This window comes from Psittacula echo, assembly GCF_963264785.1.
Source record: "Psittacula echo genome assembly, chromosome: 1".
Lineage (NCBI taxonomy): Eukaryota > Metazoa > Chordata > Aves > Psittaciformes > Psittacidae > Psittacula > Psittacula echo.
In genome coordinates this window covers 16,345,860-16,362,084 of record NC_137735.1, presented here as the reverse complement: position 1 = coordinate 16,362,084, position 16,225 = coordinate 16,345,860, and the positions used below count along the sequence as shown (strand labels likewise).

The following is a 16,225-nucleotide window of genomic DNA, read 5'->3' as shown; positions in this document are numbered from 1 at the left end:
TTGGAGTTGACAGCTTTTCTTTTTCTTTTTTTTTTTACCTAGACATAAAGGAGAGGTTCACCAACTACGTGCTGCTGTTAATTGTATGTCTAAGAAATATGGAACAGTTCTCATGGAATCCAGGTGAGTAAACTAGTAGAAAAAATAATACAGAATGACAATTTCCTGTGCTATTAACAATGGTATCTTTTGATTCGTTCCTCAATCTGAAAGGTAACTAGGACGTTTAATTAAGGAAACTTAATTTGACAAATTCCTTAGATTCTCATTTTTCTGTTTCTGGATTTCTTATAAGAATGACTTGCTCCTTTCTGTCAGAAGTAGGTACTGTTGTGCTACAAACTTCCTAGTTATGTTTCAAGTAGCATCTTACATGATTTCTTCACAGCTCTTCCGTTTCCTTGGTGGACATTGAGGAGGAAGGATCCCATAGAGAACTTGGTTTCATGAGGCTAATGAAATAGAAATCTGATAGATTATGTAAAAATTTCTATTCATAATATTGATTATACTTACGATTTTATATTTAATACATACTGAGTAAAATTTAGTTATTTTATTAAAAATCTAGTTTCATAGTTTTAAGACCTTATCTGTGTGGCGTATTTTACTTGAATGTTACTAGTCTACATAAATTTTACCTTAAGCATCTAAATCACAGGTACTCTGCTTCATACATACTGAACATGACTATCTATTACATACAAAGGTTGTCTTCCTAGCAGAGATTAAACTTCACAAAATAAGGGCTTTAAAACCTGATCCTAACTGTGGTGTGATTGGATGGTACTGATGGGTTTCTAGAACGGTAGTGGAGTAAGTGAGAGCTTGCACACTGCAAGCTGAGTGGTGATGTAAAGTTACAGCCTCTTCAGACTCTTGAGGGCTTTTGACTGTTAAGCAGAATTGTTACGATTTTTGTTCTGTATACTGGCATCACATTAAATAGCCTCACTTGTTTCTTCCCAACCTTCAGATCATCTTTGGGTGTTATTCCCAGATGTTTGCATGGTGGTTGCTTCAGAAATTGCGGTGGATATTGTGAAACATGCCTTTATAACAAAATTCAATGACATCACAGCTGATGTAGGTATCCTCTTTAGAATACTGAGTGCTATTTTAGTTGTAGTTTATTTTGCTAATTTTTTTTTTTTTTTTTAATATTGAAATCTCTTCCAGTGCAGAAAATGTAAGAATTATTTTCAGGATAGGATATTTTTTGGGAAGGCTTAGTAATTTCCTGATGCAATATACTTCTGAGGATCTTTATAATGTGGAACAAACACCTCTGCTTTTAAATTAGCAGTTCCAGATGCATAAATTACTGAAAGTGTTGTATAACAGTTCACATAATTACTACAATCCACGTAACTGGCAGATCATTTTATGAAGTGATCACTAGTTAAATTGATAGAAAGTTACTTGTTCTACAAGTCTAGATGGAGCTTGTACCTTTTCCTATGAGAATGGATTGTAGGTTGAAATTCAGGGTTTAGGAAAAACATCTTGTGAGGCTGCTGAACCTCTGTTGTTGCATGCGTATTAAAGGTGGAAACTGAGATCAGAGATACATGTTTCCACTGTCCCTGGAGCACTAATATGAAGTAGGTTATATTCGTTTGCCACTCCTGAAAATTCTTAGGCCATATGTATTATGCAGTCCTGCTTTTAAAGTAGTAGATGAGGTTACTTTTTATGTGTTATGACGTGATACACGTCTTGCATGTCGTGTGAGTTCAAATGTGCTTGATAAATTTGTGTAGTGATGAGCCAGTGTTTTTTCACTTTTAAAACCTCTTTTGAGGAAATGAGATCAGAACTTGTAAGTGCTATCTTTTCCAGTATCTCTAAAGTAACTACATTGTGCAGTGTAGAAACAAGTTTAATGGATGTACTTAATAAGCCAGAGGCATTTATGCATGCCCTACTTTCATATAGAGAGTGTGGAAAAGAGCAATAATGAAGTCATGATAGCCAAGAGCGTAGCGTGCTTCAGCGTGCTGAAACAGCTGGAGGATGGGGCTCATGAATGACAGTTTTGCAAGATTTATTTAACAAACCTTGTATTTTTTGGAAGAAGTTCTAAAGGTTTATGATTGCTAGGTCAGACATTTTCAGAAGTTTTGAACACCTGCAGTGCAGCTGCCCTGCCACTTACCCTTAAAATAGATGCTTTTATGTCTTAATATGCAGAACTGTTTTAAAGAGAAAAATAAGCTACATTTACCTTCTGATACAGCTTCCTTATTTCACAAGATTGCTTGCTTAGTGTATAAATAAGCTTTCATTTGCTTAATTTGATCCCAGTCCTACCTTTCACGTAGCTTAAAAGCAATTATGAAATGTAGGGAAAAAGTATCCATGATTTCTCTTACTTTGTGTTTCTGATGATCCTCAAGTTTAGCAAGTGCTTATAAAGTCTCATTCAATTCTTAAAACATAGTATAGTGTTGTTTGTTTGTTGTATATACGAGCAAGTTACCTTATCATGGAAAGATAGGCTCATCTGCTGAAGGGTGTAGTTAGACCTAACTAAAACTGGCTTGGACTACTTCAGCCTGGCGTAGATTTATTTTATTAATATCTCTGCTGCTTCTATAATGTAATAACAAATGAATCACACATCCTATGTGCTGGATTTTTTCCAGGTCTACAGTGAATACAGAGCCAGCCTTGCTTTTGACCTTGTTAGCAGTCGACAGAAAAACGTAAGCCTCAAAATAAAGGCATCTCGTGTTGCCTAATATAATTGTTACAGCGGGGATCGTAGAATATGATGTTGGGTACTGGAACAAATAAAGAAATACACAACTCTTAACACTCCTACAGCACTGAAATTCTACCCTGCTTTTTAATCAGAGATAACGGGATATATTCTTGGTTTTATACAGTTGTTAAGGTCACTTCAGGCTTTATTTGATATGTTGTTGTGAAGTCTTTTCCAAATACACTTATATTCAGGGAATGCTTGTACCAACTTCAACGTTTTTGAGATACATGGGAAGTAATTCACCTTAACAAGATGTCATTGAGATAATTTTCAGTTACTGCTCTTTTTCTTTTATTTTAATTGGTTTGCAACAAAATACAGTATTCATCAGGAATTTATATCATTTCTTCACCATGTGTGCAGATGTATAGGGATGTTTTTATTTTGCATGTTACTGTTGTGACATAGGTATTTATAAAGCACCCAAACTGCTTGTGTTTTTCATTAGTACTGGGTTTTGGAAAACTATTTACAGCACACCTTTCCTGATAAGTCTGTCTGTGAGTGCTCTGGGTGAGTGCTCTGCCTATTAAATGAACTTTATTATTATAATTTATGTACTTTTCTTGGGAATGTTTAATAGCTATTGCTAGGAATGAAGTCGTTATACCTCATAAAGGAGTTAGACACCTTCAGTTACAAATAATTTATACATGTTTAAAAATGGTTTGTAGTTCTCAAAACTCCATTCCTTTCCCTAGGAATCTTCTGTGGAAAATAAGTATCGTATAGCAACTAATTTTGGCATGACTTTTAATAGTGCATGAAAGCTGTCATGCAAAGTAGTTGTGTTTTGGGAGTTCAAATGTAAGCATATTTTCAAAATTACTTTAACACAATTATCCTGAGGCTAGTTATAGATGCTCATAGAATGATTTAAAATCACTAGCATGGTGGATAATTGTACTTTCATCCCTGTTATGGGTTTTTCTGTACAGTATTGAGGATCAAAGTCAAAGTAATACAAAAAAGTCTCTAAGCTGGTAATAATGTGCACATGAGATATCATGGTGCATTTGGATTCAGTGTCCTAATTGCTCTCGATTTAGAGATTTGTATTATACTCCAGTTGCTCTTGGTTTAGAATGCTGAAGCTAATCTTGCTGGTCATGGTAGTATTACATTTTTGTCTGAGAGTACAGATAACTGCGTTTGGATTTCAGAATGTGAATAGGTAAAATTTATACCAGTACAGTGTTTGTTAGCAGAGATTGATTCTTATCTAGAGGGTGTGCCAAGCTAAAATAAGTTCATTCTTTTGCATAAATAGTTCATTCTTCCTCTTTTTGCTAGGCATATACAGATTATAGTGATTCGGTTTCCAGAAGGATGGGCTTCATTCCTCTTCCACTGGCTGTTTTAGTGAGTTCTATCTTTCCTATAAGTTTTCTGTCAATAAGATCTCACTTTGAGAATATATGCCTGTGAGATAGCTGGCTCATTTTGGTGTTTTGAGGACGAAATGATCACGTTAAGTCACAGAAATGGTGCTGCAAGGTTGAGTTAGCATTCAGTGTAATCTGTATCACCTATTAATTGTAACTTCATGAATATGTTACTGTTTATCATCTCTTCATAGAAAATCAAATATATTTTAATTTTATAGAATTTATAAGCACTTGGATTGTAGCAGTGGAGCTAAACTTCATCTGTGCTTATTAAACATTTATTCCTGTTGGCAATTATCCTGTTCATTCATTCGGAAGAGTCAAAGCAGCTGGTTGCCAGAAGGTTAGCAGTAGTGTACTAGTTTTTTTAGGCTTTTCATGGGAGTCCTCGTGGTTTTCCCTGTAATGATATGCTTAATGACTAAGTTTTCTTTTCATGTGAGTGAGCTGTGTGGTGTTCAGCTGCCTGCCGGGTTAAACCGTGACAATATGGGGCACTGAGCTTCTGAGCTGTTGTGGAATACATGATTCTGAAATAGTTAACCCTGTTTACATGGACATGCTGCTATAAAATTAATTACTTCATTATTGGAATTGTGTCCACATGCTCTCTAATCTGAATTAACTGTTGCAGAATGTTTTGTGTAAATAGCTGGTCTGGCTCTCCACATACACACATGCAGACAAGCAGTAGTTACCTTAACACTGGCTATGTGCCCTTGCTTTGCCAGCCAGGATGGTAACTAATCATTTTCCTGAAAGAATATCAATATGAATTAACTTAAATGTAATTTTTTCCATAGAGGTGGGGACAAATATCATTGACAGACTCTGCCTAGTTTTTTATAGGATTTAAAAAAAAAAAAAACCACACCAAAAAAAAAAAAAAAAAAAAAAAAAAAAAAAAAAAAAACCACCAAAAAATAAACCAGCTGGGGTTATAATCATGATTTCTTTTATAACTGAGCAAAGTACATCCAGTGAGAATTGGATTGAAATGCTTTTTTTCAATTAAATTGTGTGCTAATAGGATATCCCTGAGACTAAAAGCTTTAAAACAAACTGAAGTGCTTTGCTAACTTGGAACCCTAACTGTGAAATGCTGAAGTAAACCTGAAGTTTCAGGATCATTTGTTACTGAACCTTGGGATTCATATACCTAGCCCACAAAGCAATTCTGTGTTCAAAATGTTAGCATAGTGTGAAACACTGATTCTGTTTTACTGCATCAGCATCTCTTGACATTTTCCACAAAAATTGTTAACTCAGCTTCCAGCCCTTGACTGGGAAGGGTTGTTTTTGCTCAGTATTTTACTTAAGCATCAGTGGAGAAATAAACATTACCAGACTGTAGCTTTGGCAGAGTTGCAAATAAGTGCTACTGTAATGCTTACTCAAACCAAAACCCTGAATAGTTAGCACTATCAGGGGAACATTAGAATAAATTTCTGTTAATGTAAATAATTCTACTTCTGTCTTGAATTTACCAAATAAGAAAGGTCTGTTAAAATATTCATGTGCTGTATGTTTTAACTGTTTAACTTTTGTCTTTAAAACAGCTCATCAGAGTCGTAACAAGCTCAATAAAAGTACAGGGAGTCTTAGCTTATGTTTGTGTTGTGCTGTTTTACTGTGGGTAAGTAAATACACACAATTGAAACATATTTATCATTATCTGATCAAATAGGTGAAAAAAGCTTCTTTTGGTATGTCTAGATGTAAGTGTAGACACAGTTTATGGTCGGTAGAACATAAATGCAAAACATGCTTATAAACTGAAATTGAGAGTGCAGATTGGTCTCTAAGTACTGTAACTGCATTGGGTTATCATAGCCCACATTAAGTAACTTCAGTAACGAAAATAACTAATTGAATAATATTTGACAGACAAGCAGCATACCTCTGAATAAAAGGGGAAATTGAATTCTAAGGAATTAAACTTTCTGTGAAAAGAACAAAAATTCCATCTGTCAACAAAAATAAGCAGTAAGTACTGCGAGCAGATCATGAATTCTTCTCTCTGGTAGCTGAAGGCGAGATTTCTTCCTGTTAGGAAACAGCTATATAAGAAAAAAAAAAATTAAACGCAAGGCTCACCCTTCTGGGAAGGATGGGGTCAGTAAGTAATCTTGGGAAATGTAATCTTAGAACTATAGAATGGGTTGGGTTGGGAGGGACCTTAAAGATCATATAGTTACAATGCCCCTGCCATGGGCAGGGACAGCTTCCACTAGATCAGGTTGCTCAAAGCCCCATTTAGTCTGGCCTTGAATGTTCTGTGGCAGTTTGTTTTCCAAAAGCAGTCATTTGCAAGTATCCCTTCACTGCCTCATCAGTTTATACCTGTCTTATCCTTAACTACTCACCAGTCAAAACATACTTGAGATGCATTTAGTTGCACTTTAAATCCAGTCTAATTTGCCTGTCCTGATGCACTTGCTGTAGACTATATGGGGATGACTAGTTTCTAGGAAAGCTGCGTACTGAATTGTGTTAGCGTTTGTTGCCTCTCGGTACTTGTTGATACTGGAGTCCTCTTAAAATTGATCATAAAGAAATAAATGTTTCAAGTTGCTGCAGCACGGAGAACCTGTCTGGGGTATTGTGGGAATACCTCTTCCAATGTCCTACCAAGTTGTGTATGTAAATAAAGGCAGCAAGATGGAAAGTAAAAACACTTCTAGGTCTGGGGCAGTGGTCCAGGAGGTACACTGGAAAAGAGAAAGCTGCTGGTTTACAGTATCTTGTGAAAAGGATGGGATTACTACACAGTTTTCATGAATAGTTAGACTTGTATCTCTAATCTGACCTTGATCTGCAAAAAATGTAAACTTGGTGTGGTGTGTCTGGCTCACATCAGTGTAGAGACACATCTCTTCAGTGTTGGATACTAAGACTTTGCATATAGGCCGAATATTAACGTTTGCTATATTCCTCTCCACCATACTTAGATTTCTTTCCCAGCATACCATGTGCTGTGCCCATGTTCTCTCTAAAACCAACCCTATGAAATAAAAAACACAGACAATGTGATCTTGGATCACATTGTCTTTCTGCTCCTTCCTCTGTGTTCTGACTTGCCCAGCATCAAAGTACTCTACCTCTGAACCTGCTGCTGTGTGATTCCTCACTAGCAATGTTTTGTGGGAGGCATTTGGCCATCTAAATGCACTCAAGCACTTTTTATCTTGTTTATTCACTATTTCTTTACACAGTGTGAAGCGATCACTACATCAGGCAGGAATAATCTGCCTCTGCCAAAGCTGTGCTATGGTCTTTGGAAAGTGTCTCATTCTTAGTACTGGAACAGGTGGATTTCCAAAGTGTTTTCTCTATTAAGAGTCACACATTCATGTTGTGGTATACCAAGCTCAGCACCTTTGTTCTGCTCAGTGGCTTTTCCTTTTTCCCAACATATATTTCCCTACATCTACTGTTCCACTGCTTCAGCCCAGCTCTGTTTCTGGCTTGAAGGGTAGAGGGCAGGAAGAAGTAATGTGATTAACATGAAGGATTAAGTGCTGTTCTTTGAAGGCTTAGGTCACAAGAGTTAAATACATTTTGGTTTATTTTGTGTTAATTGAAAAGTGAGAACAGATTTTACTGTAATAGTGTGTAATAGTTACAGGATTCTGAGCAACTGCAAACTTATATTGTTGTTGGAAATTTGAGCCTGGTGTGGACTGGCAGAAAAGAATAAAGGAGAATCACTAGAAACTCTTGCATAATTTTCCATGAAAAGCTGGAACTGATACAGTAAAGTGTTGATTTACGGCCTTTTCAGCTTTGAGCTCATAAAATCAGAGTCAAATCATGCTGTAAATACCTACTCTCTTGGAACAAAAGCATAAAAATGTAGAAAATATAACATAAAAAGTGTAGAAACATGACATAAGTGTAGGGGAAAAAGAAAAAAAAAAATCCCAAACCTCTAAAACTTACTAGAAATGGAGCAGAGCTTCTTAACTCTCAGAAACAAAATCTGTCCTGATAACCTAATAAAATTGTAGAGAACCATAGCTTTCAACTTGTATAAAATTATATCATCTGTGTGGTTGCTTGGATACTGAAATGTTGGTTTCTTCTGAGTACTGAGCGTGGTCTGCTCTGCTCATTCTTCCATATCTCAAAATTCCTTCTGCATGTAAATGTATTGCATAAAATTCCCTTAAAAGTGCAGAGTACTTTATTTTTCTGTTTTGACAAGTTCTGGTTACATTAATGCAGTGAGAAATAGTGAAGCTGCCACTGAATTGTGCTTGGGTCACTTTATGATTAAGCAATTAGACCCACACCATGAATCTGTGAATGTTCACTTCAAGTCTTCTTTTTAGGCAGTTAGTGGTATATGTAATAAACAGATTTTCAGAGTGGGGAATGAATTTAAAGCCTGCATTTGGTTCAGTTCTGTTACTTAGGTTGATTTGTGTAGACAATATTTGTATTCATCCTACAGAGAATAGATCGCTGTCTCCTTGTTCTGTTGTGAAGCCTTCGCCTGCTTCACCTCTGCTTTCACCTCTGGATTGGGCATTAGTCTGCATGTCACATACTACTAGTAATGGAACTTAGATTTTGCAAAACTCAGCTGTAAATCTAAAAGCACTTGATGGTAGATGGGACTTCCCTGTTCTTCAGATGAGAAGACAGGTATAAAAGAGACTTTCAGTGATTTGCTGAAGTTTGTGTTGCAGATTAGTGATAATAGAGAATCTTCCATCAACTGGTCTGTGCCGTGATGGTAATGCAGTGCTGCTTGTTTGGATTTGTTGAGTTTTATTGACTGTCTTTTGCAATGTGAAAAAGGACTCTTTATGATTAGCCTGTAATTTGTGAAAACCTTCTGAAAAAAAGAATAAACAAAACATAAAGCATTGTATCCAAAACAGATTATTAGGAAAAGGAAATTACTTTTTGATCTTGCTATAGAAGGGATTTAATTTGTTAGCTAATCCTTCCAAGACAGCAGTAACCATATGCAGTTATTTTAATATGAATAATTGCAGTCTGAATAATATGCAATTTTTTTAATATGCTAATGCAAATATGTAAACAAATCCTTTTCTTCTTTTCAGGTTAATATCTCTGAAAGTCCTTAACAGTATTGTATTGCTGGGGAAATCATGTCAATATGTAAAGGAGGCAAAAATGGAGGAGAAATTATTCAATCCTGGCCTGACTGCCACCCCAGGGAAGCCAGCTGGCAAACAGCAAAGCACATTTAAATCTACCCAAGGTAAGGCTAACTACCTTGTTATGTTTTCAGCTGAAATTCCTTTTAGACTAAATTTAGTATTAAACCAGATGTAGGGTATCGTTTGCTGCATAGTAATGCTGTTGCTGGACCTTAATTGTACCATATCACGGCTGCGAACACAACCTTGTAAATGTAATAAAATTTATTGCTTTTAGTCCATGCATCATCTTTTGGTTATAAATACTCATCTCTCTGATAAAATCCCACCCTGATATGTGGAGGTGATAGAAACATCAAAACAAAACACCCACATGCTTTTGTTGGAAAATCATAATCATAGACCGGTTTGGATTGGAATGGACCTTTAAAGATCATCTAGTCCTCTGCCACCTCACTACACAAATCAGTAAATATTTACACATTGTCTCTGGCAGCACTAAAGTTTAATAAGGAAGCAGTCTATGCATTTCTTCTGGAAATTAATGTAAAATATGGCACACAATAGGTATAATTGTAGCTGTCATGAGCACATTAACAAAAACCTTTATGAAATCCAAATAGGTATTTCAGCTGGTCTGCTTGCTTCATTTCAAGTCCATGCAGCGTGGTTTTCTCATATAGGTCTTCAGCATTAGCGGTTAATATGTAACTGCAATGGCGCATTATTCTATTCCTGTGACACATTATAGAAGGAAACAGAACCTTCATTGTTCCAGTCAACTGAATTGGATTGTATATCTTCCTCTGTGATGAGCTCAATGACAGCCCTAGAAAACTTAACAGTGGGGCTTTTATTGTGTTCACTCTATTGCTTCCCAAAGACTTGGAAAGCTTGAAATGTAAGGTGCTTATTAGTCATGATAGTGCCTCGCCAGCAATAGTAGAATTAAGAATCAGTCAGTGTTTCAGTCATAAATCTCTGTATCTCACCTGTGTCAAATCACAGGCAGAAACTTGGTGCAGACCTTTATTTTAAATAGTTAAATTCATAGAGTTGCTTCATTTTGTGATGAAAGAATGTAATATGAATTACTCTGAATGGCTTTTACATTTCATTAAACAACTGTCATAATGATAATACTACACTTGAATATGACACTTAATAAGTTGTACTTACTTAGATTAACCCTTAAACTTACTCACAATAAATAAGTCCTGAAGACTGTTTTTAGCAGCAGCTTCAGTCAGCAGAGATTACCAGGTCAGTCAGCAGAGACATTTTTTCTGCAAATGGAAAGATTTTGATTGAAAAATAGCAATCAAAAAGCTTCTCCTGACTTTTAGAATATTCTTAACTTTCATTGGTGATGAAAAAGCTCAATTTTTAATAATTTTTGAGGGGGTTATACCTTTTAACAGCTCTTTATTTATTAGAAACCTCGATTGTGAGAAATACTAGTTTTACCTTACCCAGCTTCTCTGTGTTTGTATTATTACTGCAGAGCTCTGCAATACTGGTTAATCCCTGTGCCCCACTTACCACAGTTTTTTCAATACAGTCTCTTAACCCATCTCCTACTAGTGTGAGGGTGAGGGAATTAACCTGGTCTACTTTCTGTCTGCTTATAATGTAAGTCAGTTCATTTTCCTTTGAGTTTCCACCTCGACCACAGACACAGTTTAAAATTTTGAAGGATAAAATCTAATACTTGCTCTTGAAGGGTGGAAGTCCTAAAGGCTGGTAATCATTTATAGGCTGGGCAGCTCTCTGGAAGCTGCTGAGTTAGAAAATACCTTTGTAATGAAGTTCTGTAATTAGCATTACTTGTCTCCTTTCTTAGTGCAAGTTTTGTACCTTTGTCTTGCATAAGACTGTGGGGAGTAATCCATGTACCTTCAAGGAGTAGATGGTATACACTGAAGAGATGCTATACAGAGAGAAGTTTTTGTAGTAATTTGGATAGTGCTGCCATTCTGACAAGTAATGTTCCCTTGGCCTGGTCTGCAGTACTCTCCACATCAGGCAAATCTTTTCAGATTCGTTTAGAAACAATAACTTGGTCTTTATGAGGAAAAAGTAAATAAGAAAAAATTATTTCCTTGTGGTTGTGCATTTTAATTCTTTAAATGTTTTAAGAAAATGTGGAAATAATACATGGATATTACTTACAAATATCTTGAGTTAATGGAGCTGGTGTTCAATTCCACTGAAGTAAGAGGCAGGAATAAAAATAGATATCTTTAATAGAACAGCTTTAGGAGCCAGTGCTATTAAAGTGTGTAGCAGTGCATGAGTAATTTATTAACCATCCCTAGAGAAGACGGGTTTATTGTGGTTATGTAGAGGATTAGACACATCTAGTTCCCACTACAGAGTTTCCTTTTCTTCATTTCAGTAGAAAATATTTGTGTGATTAACACAATGACTGTCAAAAATCTTTTTGCCTAAGCCAACAAAAATGAGAATGTAAACCAGAAGAATGCAGTTTATGTCCTGACATCTGCTGCTTATGCTCTTGCTTGTTATCTGAACTTCTACAGAGTTTGTTTTCTACGTTTCACACAGTTAGAAAAGCAAATCTCTTGGTAAAACTAAGAAGAGATAGTGGCTCCCACCAAGCATTCTTCTATCGCTTCTGCTGATTTCATGCAGCACACTTTTTCATACCACCTTTGGATGAATCTGGACGTCATAGGTGTGTCAGTATGTCTGTGTAAAATTTGTGATTATCTTTGTAATTGTCTCCTGTTCCAACAGGAATTTCCACAGATGAAAATGGATCCACATCAGTTACCAGTCAACCTGTGCACCAGGAGAACTCACCATCTTTACTTGTAACAAGCAATTCTGATCAGTTTCTGACAACTCCTGATGGAGAAGAAAAAGATATAAGCCAAGACAGTTCAGAATTAAAACACAGGTCTGCAAAGAAGGACTTGCTGGAGATAGACAGGTTTACTATTTGTGGAAACAGAATTGACTAAGATTTTTTTTATTTTAATCAATGTGCTGAGGATACTGAGCTGTGGGGACAGCAGATGCTACCAGAATGGACAGCTGCCAAAAAAGGCACATAAATATTTATTTAAAACTTAAATTATTAATGGCAAAAAAAATTAATTTCTTTCTACAAGTAACTTGGCTTGGTATCTGGTCAGGTCAAGTCAGTGATCTTTAACTTGCCTCTTGGAAAATGTGGTGGATCGTGAGTTTCTAGCCTGGTGGCAGAGCTACAATATCACTTTTCTGGAAAATAGACTGGAAAAAAAGCTAAAGTCTGTTCTGCGTTATGAAACCATGCTTCCAGAACATACTACTTGTCATGAAGGTCCCTCCAGTGTAAGGATATTCCTGGAAATGTACGCAACTTGAGCGGGAGCTTGCCTTTCCAGTTACCTTGTTTTATTAAGCATCTGCAAGCAGAATCCAAAACTTGTGCTTATATCAACAAATGCATAAAACGTTGGTACATAAAACAGTAAGTCAAGATAGTTTGTAAAGAGAAACCTTTTCCAGATGTATCTTGAAAATCTTGTAATCAGAATAAAATCTTGCCTTTAAATGAAAGACTTACTGCATACTGTTTTGTCCAAATACTGAGCACCAAGGAAAGATCACAGTAGTGAAGGTTCTGCTTAACTGGGCAAATATGAAGCATATTCATTTCTTGTGTTGTGTGTCCTGCAAGGCAAATTATTTATCAAATTATTTTGAAAAGCTGAGGATTTTTTGTTGCTGTAGGAAAAAATAATAAAGGGGCACTTGTATATTTTGAGGAAAGGCAGTGTTAGTGGCAGCAAGCAAGGGTCGTGTTGGAACCATATGTATGGCATTAACACAGCAGAAAAGAACATTGCACTGCATTTTGGATTTAACTCTTATCAGAGTGATATCTGTGTATTAACATGCCTGAGAACATGCTATAAAAGCTCATACTGACAATCAGATCAGAATGATCCATTGTAATTGATTGGATTTAGCCACACTTAGTAGATAGACTAGATCTATAAAAAGCTTTCAAGCATTACAATGCATGTAAATTTCTGGTGTTAAATGCAGTTGTGGGAGAATTGATGAAAGATGGTTTAGAATCCTAAGACCAAGAATGGAATGAATTTGAGCTCAAAATTTAGGCTGGAGACTTGTATCAAAAGACACCTTGTAGTTAATGATAAATTGTTGTAAAACACTGCATTAATTTCAAATGCCTTTCAGCTATTTAAGTAAGCACTTGTTTCACTTTCCAGGGGAAGGTATCATAAAAGTACTTCAGTACCAAACAAGACAAAATTTGCTCTTTGCTAATTTCATAATTTGTCAGAGTGGGAAAGCCAAAGTTTATTTGCTTTATGAACATGGGAAAGTTTCATGTATATGCTAATCCCTGAAACTTGCAGGACTACAGTAATATAACAAATGGAGACAGCTGAACAGTTACCATGTATCTGAGCAGACTTGGTAATGAGATTTGCCATACAGGTTAGCATGCTGTGCTCTGGTGGGAACTTCTTGCTACAGTCTTTCAGCCTCCTCTCCCATCGAGAGTAGCTGGAGGAACGGCCAAAATCTGTGGTTACTGTTCAGGGATGAGAGTAAAAAGAAGAGGACTTGTGCTGAGGAAAAATCTGAAACTCTTTAACTTTTGATGTATTTTATACTAATTGGAGATGTTCACACATTGAAATTCAGATTATCTGTCTATTTGGTGTATCTTATTTTTGAATTATTTAGCAGTTGCTAAAGAAAGCTTGGATTTGCTTTCATTTTTTTTTCTGTTGAATGACATTCTGTATCAATTTTATATGTGCATCTTGTGTGAAACTCAATAAAATTCAATTTTTTAATATTTGTTTAAAAAAGGACCAGTACGGTTTTGACGTTTCTTTCATATTCAGAGTTGGTGAACTTGCAATGTATTTACTGTATTAAATTCTGATTTCCGTAAAGTAAGATTCTTGCAAACATGGGACATGAATGTGGGTAACAACTGGGTTATCAGTGACTTCTGATTGATTTTGTAGCAGTTGCTTACTGCTATTTGTAGGAAGAAGGTATCAGTGCCAGCCTAGTATTATTTTGGTTTTTAAAGGTAAAACCCATGTAAATGAGAAAGTATGCCTTAAGGAAGTTATAATTTATGTAGTCAATTCCTACACCTGGACTAGTTACACCTACACAGCAAAGCCAGATGTAATTGCGGTATAAGCTTAGGGATAAGCTTTGCTGAGCACAGGACAATAGTAGTGAAAGGGCAACAGGCAACTTCACTGAAGTCAAGTCCTGCCCCCATCCTCATCCTGAGGTTGGCAGTCTTTGTTGCTTTGTTTCTACACTTGAACTGTGCTAAAGCTGCATAGCGGGGCTTTGGGATATGGCTGTTACACCTGTGTTTGTTGTAACTTTATTGATGTACAGGTCACAGTAATTCCAGGGTATGCTCGAGGCACTGGTTAAAGAGGGCATTGCAAATACAACGCTTCCTCTTAAACTCTCTGGAAGTCTGGTAGGGGCTGAACTGGACATGAAATTTCATTGTTTTCTCTTGCTCTAAGCTTTCTAATTGTTGTCATGTTTTTGTTTGTAATTAATAGGGATTCCTTGAATATCTAGCAGGGCATCTTTAATGAGAGGTTGCAGCTTCTCTGACCTAGATGGTCCTCTTAGAACTCTCGAGGTGGCGAGGGGGAACAAACCACAAAACAAACCAGAAACACCAAATTTCTTGTCTGTAGATACGGTTCTTTATTTCTATAGGCTTTCTTGAAAAGATCCTCTCTTAACAATGAAATAAGTAAGAGCATTGGAGGTTAAGCAGTGAATAAATTGAGTTCTTTCATTGATAAATCCCTCCAAAAATAAAACCTAGGCAGTTCCGATGCAAGCAGTAGTATTTCAACTACAGTTACAGTTGCCAAAATAATTCCAAAAGCACACACTGAGTAGAGTGTATATCCATAATTAGTATTACTCATTATGGGGAGCATTCAGGAACAACTGTGTTTTTTCATAGGATTATTTAATTAATCTTCTGAAGCCTTTCAGATGTTCATAAGCCTAGTAGAATTTCCCCTCAAGCAAAATAGTTTTACCATCACAAGTACACAGATAATTTACTTGCCTCTTCATTCAGAGTGAGTTTGCTGAAACTTTTCAACTTTGTCTTGGCTTTTTGTGGTGTAAAATTTTGTCTATTTAAGTATTCATTTAGAAGTCTTTGTAATTTGGCAAAGTTGTTGAGGTCCCTGTTGTTAAAGCCAGTATTTGCCCAGTTGTGGTTGCTATGCCTGCTCAGCTGTTGGGCTGCAATTCTGAATCAATTTGGTGGTGGTAAGGAAGGATGAATGGAACTTAATTATAGTACAAATGTAATCAAACTCCCTGAAACATTCATAGAATCATCACAGAGTGGTTTGGGCTGGAAGGGACTTTAAAGATCATCCAGTTCCAGCCCCCCTGCCATGGCTAGAGACACCTTCCACTAGAGCAGCTTGCTCCAAGCCCTGTCCAATCTGGCCTTGAACACTGCCAGGGATGGGGCAGCCACAGCTTCTCTGGGCACCCTGTGCCAGCGCCTCAGCACTCTCACAGGGAAGAACTTCTGCCTAATGTCTAATTAGGACATTAGCAAACATTGTCTTACAAACTGGACTGCTCACTGGGAGTAAACTAGGGGTTATACCAACTGTGTCAGTCTTGGGTAGTGATGGCTTCAGGAATGCTCTTCACAGTTACTAAACAAAATTTGCTCTTGAAACATCTTCAGAGTAATTGCTGCTTCTTAGACATTTGGACTATGTTAATTTTGCTGACTCCAAGGAACCAAACAGCTTTGTGTAAGTACTAAGGAGCAAGCAAGGGGGCTGTAACGAACACTGTGGAAGCAGCACAATGGGGCCGTCTTTATCTCAAGGAAATTTTCCCATATGTAG

At 36.6% G+C, this 16,225-nt stretch overlaps 1 protein-coding gene across 8 annotated transcripts in view; it reads left to right on the top strand.

The window, feature by feature from the left end:
• Window positions 1-14,158, top strand: part of TAPT1 (transmembrane anterior posterior transformation 1) — a 49,442-nt gene extending 35,284 nt beyond the window's left edge. For 7 of the 8 annotated variants that reach the window (XM_080637014.1, XM_080637013.1, XM_080637009.1 and 4 more), the window contains 7 exons: window positions 43-123; window positions 977-1,086; window positions 2,649-2,708; window positions 4,064-4,132; window positions 5,718-5,794; window positions 9,234-9,394; window positions 12,054-14,158. In XM_080637014.1, coding sequence (XP_080493140.1) covers window positions 43-123; window positions 977-1,086; window positions 2,649-2,708; window positions 4,064-4,132; window positions 5,718-5,794; window positions 9,234-9,394; window positions 12,054-12,280 — 785 coding nt within the window. In that variant the 3' untranslated portion in view covers window positions 12,281-14,158. The remainder of the gene's footprint in view (window positions 1-42; window positions 124-976; window positions 1,087-2,648; window positions 2,709-4,063; window positions 4,133-5,717; window positions 5,795-9,233; window positions 9,395-12,053) is intronic. The other variant, XM_080637012.1, reaches the window with a different exon arrangement.
• The last annotated feature ends 2,067 nt before the right edge of the window (window positions 14,159-16,225 follow it).